At 27.3% G+C, this 7,266-nt stretch overlaps 1 protein-coding gene across 1 annotated transcript; it reads right to left on the bottom strand.

Annotated features, from left to right (window-relative positions):
* Positions 1 to 1,497: 1,497 nt before the first annotated feature.
* LOC106645051 (chymotrypsin-C-like) lies at positions 1,498 to 3,664 on the bottom strand. The gene is made up of 4 exons (XM_014360805.2): positions 3,622 to 3,664; positions 2,826 to 3,063; positions 2,446 to 2,743; positions 1,498 to 2,370 (listed from the first exon to the last, which is right to left on the bottom strand). Exons 1-4 carry the CDS (start codon positions 3,662 to 3,664, stop codon positions 2,215 to 2,217), a joined length of 735 nt encoding a protein of 244 aa, XP_014216291.2. The 3' UTR covers positions 1,498 to 2,214.
* Positions 3,665 to 7,266: the final 3,602 nt, after the last annotated feature.

The following is a 7,266-nucleotide window of genomic DNA, read 5'->3' as shown; positions in this document are numbered from 1 at the left end:
TTCGCCGGTTAATTCAGCCAATTGTAGTATGTCATTAAACTCTTTTCTAAACAGACTCAAACGTTCTTTACGGGCTGTATTTTTATTCTGCTGTAACTGAAGTCCACCATTCCTTGATGACATCAAGTCACTTGGTAGAAGCTCATACTTGAGCTTATTTAAATCTACGAGTTTGTTTACGAGTCCCGTGAGATTTTTGTATTCCGTTGTGTTTTCTTTTTGTTTGGTTTTTAATTTTTTCAGATTGTCATCGTGTACTTTTATGGCACTTATGGTTTTGTTTTTCAAAAAGTTTATCAATATAATCACGTTACTTCTCAATTTTTTACGATCATCGCCAAATTCCCTTTGGATATCATCTAAAAATTCTTTTGATTTTTTGATAAAACTAGATGCCTGTAAAATTTAAATGAACTACGGTTATTATAGAAATAAGCTTTGGTATACTTCATTTTCATAATTGATTTGAAAAACATAAGAACTAATTAAATAGATTTCATTGTTGAAATACTCACTGTTGTAAAAAAAAAAAAAAAGGAAAAAGTTAATGAAGTTAAAAATTTAATTACTGTACACTTACGGTGCTTTGCTGAGTTTTTTCAGTTAATGGTTTCGCTAATACCAAAGCAGCCATTCCGAAAAGGAATAAAGTAAGAATTTTTGTATCCATTGTCAGACCCTAAGCTGAGCAAAATTGGACTGCATCACGACCGGACAATTTTTCCAGGTTTATATACACAGTAAAACGACTTGTTATCGTAGTTTTTTAAATTAAATTTATAACTTCTACGTAAGACTATTAGTTTCGAGGATTTCATTTGTTTTTATCTACCTACAAATACATTTACTTTTGACGGTTTTCAAGGCACGTTGTTTAAAACCAAGCTTTCTTTTTTTTAAAAAAGCGAAAACTAACGCTGATATATTACGTTCGGTTTGCGTAATGTCACAATGTTTATTAATTATGTATGAAGCAACGTCGTGCTTTTCAACTTCTGTATTTGATGTACTCTGTCAGTTTTTTTTTTTTTTTTGTTTTTTTTATTTTATAAAATGAAAAAGTATCGATAAAATATTTTCTTATAACTAACTAAATGTAGTCTATATCATTAAGCTAATGTACTAAAATCTTATTTGACCGAAATATCACATATATTACACTGCGAGTGGTATGTAGAATTATGTAGCTGAGTCGTGCGTATTTTATTGAAGTAAAAAGACGAATAAAAATATCAACCTTACACAATGCTTTGTTCTAACTTAAAAAAAAAAAAATAATAATCGTGAATACATTATTGCTCATATTTTTATGCGTAATAATCGTTTTCATTTATTTCATTTATTTGATGGTTCAGATTTGTGTAACTGTAGTTTTTAACAAAATTCGAAAGATATGCGTCCAATGAGAGCTCCAATTAAAAAAAAAATTATTTTTTGACGTAGTTTACCATGCGTAAATTAAATACATAAATTCTGATTTAGTGTTATTGATAACAATTTTTCTCCTTTACCAATATGTTTTTATTTAATATTTTCATCTAACATTTTTACACATACCTTGTTTGAGGTGATTACATAATAAGGTACAACAATTTTAGATTTTCGAAACGTGTAACACAATTTCACAAATTAAAGTTTTGATTTTAGGTTAGAATTTTCTTGTGAAAACTATTTAAATTAATAACTTTTGACAAAAACTGTGAAAAACTAGACAGTCTGAGAAATGTCCTTACATTTTTTTCGATCTAATTAATTTAGTATGCTTTGAATATTGGCGAGTTCAAAACTGCTTCCTACCCTACACAACCATTGTTGATGTTTTTAAAAATGTGTACTGTTAAAATTAAAACAAAAAGTAATCAAAAAAATTTTAATTAAAAAATAAACATCTTGATAAAAAATATTTGATGACCACAAGTTATAATGTTTTTTAATGAATTTTACAATACGAGGAACAAAAATCTAAATTAAGTTTACATTCATAAATTTTTTGACATTAAAATGTTTCGAAATAGTTTTTCATACAACAAAAGATACGCATATGATACATAAAAGTAAATAACATCTATGCCGTCTCATCTTATTTCATCATTGTCGATAAGGCTTCTATAGAAAATCACACATGAAAATCACTTTGACAAAATATGTTAACAGTATCAATCACTTACCCGAATTTCAATATCTTAAGGGTACTTCGTTGTTATAAGATAAACTCTAATTTTTTGTACCTGCGTCGTCATTTATTGTATCATTTATCCAATCGATGTACAAAAAAACTTGTGTAAATACATTATGCTTATCAGTGATAATTCCAATGAGCACAGTTTCGCCGCTGTCATCTTTTTGAACCAAAGGTAAGCCAGACTCGTACTGGAAACCAATGACACTCGTGAATACAATTTTTCAAGCGAACTTTTATAAAGACAACATATTGGTACTACTCACAAAAGGACCAGAGCCATATTCTATGCCTGGAGATATACAAAATTGCGATCCAGGCAGTATAGCGTTCATTTTCTTCAAGTATAGCTGACAAAAAGTATTTTCGGTGATATTAGCTACAATCGACTGCAGTGGCTCATATATTGTTCCATCATCGGTGGAGCGAACGAGGATACTTTTTATATCTTTGTTAATAGTTTCTTTAGATGAGGGCAATTTTACAATATTTATCGATTCGTTGAGTTCAATTTTTTCTTCCAATTGTAAGATAGCAATGTCATTATCTTTAACAAAGAAGTCACTAAAAAGAAAAATTCGTACTATTATGAATAATTGTTCTACAGTTCACTAATCAAACATTTAAAAGCAAATAAATGTCCTACTTTACATAGTTTTCGTGAATGATTGTTTTACTGACATAAATTTCATTCCTGCCAATTCTAATAATGTATTTACCATCCTTCTCAGGTACACAACTGGCACTCGTTATAACATAGTTTTCTTTGATAAGTGCGCCATTACACAAATAAATCCTTGATTGTTGTGCATCAGATTTTAGAATATTAACGACAAATGGAAACTCTTCTCTCCTCGTACCGTTCCATTCTTCAGATTTGGTAACTTATTGAAAGAAAAAAAAAGTTATTTTTAAATAATTTTTTGCTATTGCCGTATTTCTAAAAAACGATAAAAACATTAATTTTTATGTTTATACTGTACGAACTCAAATTAAAAAAAGACGATTCAATTTTAACAACCAAAAACAGAAACCATTATAGTAAATTACGTAACGTATGCTTGAAATTGGTGATTCTTGCATGAGTGTTAATTTGTTCCTCTTAGCAAAGCAAGTATGCGAATTACTGCGTGCACTCACTACATATATCATATGTACGTAAAGTACACGTTCCATGTGCCAAGAAAGTATACTTTATGTACTCGAGCGCAAAAAATAGTGTGTGGCATAACAGAGCGCACTAGTTTTCGGAAATTTAATTTGTGCATTAGTTTTGAAATCAAGTACTTGAATTCTTCTTAAATTAAAACGTGGAATATTTTATTTGTGTCAAATATTCCCACCTGTAAAAATTGCCACTACTTTGTGCTCTAGTTGCATAACGTACTATTTGAAAATTTTATTCGAAAAATAGGTGTATTAGGAAAGTGAAAACAGCTTACCTTGAATTACCAATAACACAGCAAGAATCTTCAGAAGAAACATTGTAACCAAGAAATAAAATGAGAATTAAAAAAAAAAATTCGCATTTTATAGTATTTATGACGTAGACTGCGAACTACTTGGTTTATCAGTGTATGACTACACGTTTTGATAAAATATCGAACGAAAAAGCCATTCAGCATTCCAACGTGCAAAAAAATTATCGTAAATTTTTTTATATTCGCAAACAATTGATAATACATAGAATTTTTGAAAGCCGCAAATCAAAATAATGTAAGCTTTTTTGTCTTTGTATGCACATACTCACATAATCACTCAAATCTAATTTATCAATATCATATATTCCAGAAATAGTAGGTAATAATACATTCTACATTTATATTAAATAAAACTGTAAATTTTCGATTTTCAAAACAACACACATAGAATGAAATAGCAAGTCATTCACTTACGTTTGTTTTGATATATTTTAATAATTTTTGACTATCAGTTCTTTTCATAGCTTTGATTTTTTTAATAGTAATAAAAAAAAAAAAAATAATGTAAGTAACATACAAATAGCTGCAAAAATAGACTTCTTTATACTCTTTTAACAGTTTTATTTCCACGTTGTACCTAACAAAGTTATTGGTCAAAGCTTCTTGATTTAAATTAAACAAAAGGTTTTTATTAATGTATATTTATAAAACTGCACACTCTAGTCGACGAGTTGACGTATTTTTTATGGTATTTGAAAACAATCATTTATTTTACCGTTCAATAAATAAAGTGATTTTAATTTTCTTTAATACATAGTAAAATATTGGTATTGTCAAGTTGTGTGTATAAAGATGAAGATATTATCGTACTTATTGTTTAGTCTTGAGTTTTCATTACGTGAAAAATATTGAAATATTTATCATTGTTTTAATTATAGCACTTTGGCATCCTTTTACATTTCTCGCACTACTATTTTCGATCAAAAAAGATTAAACCAATATTCAAGTCCACTAAAACTTGATCGTTAATTATAGATTTTACTATTGAAAAGGTTTTTATTTAAAAATGAAAAATAATGCATTAATAAAAATATGTAGTTTGAACTTCATAGTATTTTTTTATTAAAAAAATTGTTATTGAGTCATCTATTCATATATACACTATTATATTTGTTATTTTTCCATGAGACTTTCTTCATCTCCAGTCTTTTAAACTTGCAACTTGAATATGTCCTCTTACTTCTATTTAATATTAGATATTAATAATTATACTTATGTACGCAATTTCGAAAACAGAATCTAAACCATTTAATTAATAATGAATTTGGTATCATTTAAAGATTTACTATCAAAAGTTGTTTTTACTATTTTAATATTAAAAAAGTTATTCTTCCAACACTAACAAATTACTTTTTTCTACAAATTTTTTTTCATTATTACACTTACAAATACATATTAATTAAATAGTACAAAAGTTTTTTGCTGGATATGCTTGATTAGAAAAATAAAAATGTAGCGCATAAAAAGTATAAAAATTTTTAGTATAACGTAATTAAAAGAACGAAAAAATAGTTACGTCTTGTAATTGATACAATAAATATATTTTTCACAGTTTCACTATAAAGTGTATTGATTTTTTATCCAGCATGAGTTTAATACATAAAACTAAATACTATTTTTGAGCTTCTGTCTTCGGGTTATTCTTCTTGAAATTCCTCAAATTCGTGGTAAAGAATTTTGAACATGTTCCTTATCACTGTTCTCAAAGTTTTTACGTATTTTTTAATTTCTTTTCTGCCAGTTGAGTCTGCCAATTCTATTATATTATTGTATTTACTTTGTAATTTTCTTATTTCTGCTGCGTATGAATTATCTTTATTTTGTCTTCCATCTTCCCTCAAGTTATTTATGTAAGTCATGTCATCGACCAAAAGCTTATAATTTTGGTCATTTAATTCCACAAGTCTGTTGACATTTTGTTCAAGTTTTTTGTACTCTGGTGTATTCTCTTTCTTCTCTTTTCTTAACACTTCCAGTTCTTCTTGGTATTCTTTTATAATACTTGTAGCATCGGTCTTGAGTAATTTCACTAATTTGTCGAAGGTTTTTCTTATTCTTTCACGAAAATTGTCAAAGTCCTTTTGAATATCTTCTAAGAATCCATTTAATTTTTCAGCCGTATTTGATTTTTCCTGTAAAATTTAAGTAATTTTTTGTTATTTATTTTTTATGATAAAAATTACAAATTTTTTCCTAATTTTAGATTTAACAATTTGTAGAAATGACAAAAATGTAGTATGCATAATTTTTTATAAAATATGTCTAATAGTTGAAGAAGCATTATAAAATAACAAATTATTTTTTAATTTTCTTACGTTATCATGATGAATTTCTTCTTTTAACGGTTTGGCTAATGCTAAAGCAGTCGTTCCTAGGAGAACAAGAATGAGAATTTTTGTAAGCATGATGAGATGCTTCACTGGTAACTTAAAATGAACTGCATCACTATCTTCCGCTTTTTTGGTTTATATTCTGTTACGTACGATAAATGGGGCTTCATGCCTCTCTCTTCTTTTTTGATGACGCCACAGGCAAGTGGAAGTGAAAAAGAGTGGTGAAAATGATTGATAAAAACCACAATTCATACCATCTGTTTATACTACTCAATTCTAGAATTATGTAAATTCAAGCTTGCTTTGTGTGTTTGCTTTAGCCTCTTAGCTTAGAGACAACGCACGAACTTTGTACGAACTGCTAGATCTTTCTTTGTTAAATATACATGATAAACACAGTCAAGTATAAATGAAACATTATAATTATTGCTATCCATGCTGTAAAAAAGTATATACAACTTTAAAATTAAATCTAAAGATGAAAGTGTATAATTAATTAACTAATATTACAATTCTTCAATGAAACGTAGTGCATCAAAATTTTGTTTTTTTAATTATTAATAACATAAAATGAATGAATAGTTTATAAAGTACCGAAATAATCCATTTAAATAAATAATAAATGTTATTAATACTATCTATAAATTGTATACTATAGATTACATGGAAATTTGAAAAGTAAGACGTTACCCATGTAATTCTGTCTGGCTTTACACACATAAGAAAATTTATTTTGTTCATTATATTATGGTCTCAGTCTGGAATATGGTGACAGTTATAGTCCTTCTTATTGTCACGTTATTAGATGCAAGTTTTACTTTGAAAATTTATCATAATATGTTGCTCAAAAATCACTAAACCATGCAAAGTTATTTGCAGATATGATTCTCTAAAAATTAATGCAGTTAGAATTTTATTCAAAAGTATACATTTAAAAATATTATATTTGCTGTGATATTTTATAAAAGGTACATAAGAAGCTATATTGGATGTTTTATTAATTTTTTATAATAAATTATTTGACCACGGCCTTGCAACTATTTATTAATATCGATGCTAAATATTCTTAATACATTTTTAGGTTTAGTTTGAAAAATATTTTTTACCATAGGAATTTAGTAACGTAGCTCTAAAATTTGCTGCATGACAGTCTTAATCGCACTTAACAACACATGTCACGTCCATTAACGTATAATAGAGTACTCACGATCAGTTTTACTTTTAAGTTGATTTGTTGAAAAAAAAAAAAAAAAAAAAAAACTATAGGCACGAC

Source organism: Copidosoma floridanum, unplaced genomic scaffold (assembly GCF_036245765.1).
Source record: "Copidosoma floridanum isolate Cflo_tuat_1 unplaced genomic scaffold, Cflo_Japanese_pri ptg000013l, whole genome shotgun sequence".
Lineage (NCBI taxonomy): Eukaryota > Metazoa > Arthropoda > Insecta > Hymenoptera > Encyrtidae > Copidosoma > Copidosoma floridanum.
The sequence above is the reverse complement of the archived record's forward strand: the minus strand, read 5'-3'. Positions and strand labels throughout refer to the sequence as shown.

What these genes read in the sequence shown, in the direction of transcription:
- LOC106645051 (XM_014360805.2), bottom strand. Translation starts at nt 3,664, where the DNA reads ATGTTTCTTCTGAAGATTCTTGCTGTGTTATTGGTAATTCAAG. An exon ending in TGTGTTATTGGTAATTCAAG is followed by an intron (nt 3,064 to 3,621) that starts GTAAGCTGTTTT and finishes TCTTTCAATAAG; the next exon opens with TTACCAAATCTGAAGAATGG. An exon ending in AATATGGCTCTGGTCCTTTT is followed by an intron (nt 2,371 to 2,445) that starts GTGAGTAGTACC and finishes ATTGGTTTCCAG; the next exon opens with TACGAGTCTGGCTTACCTTT.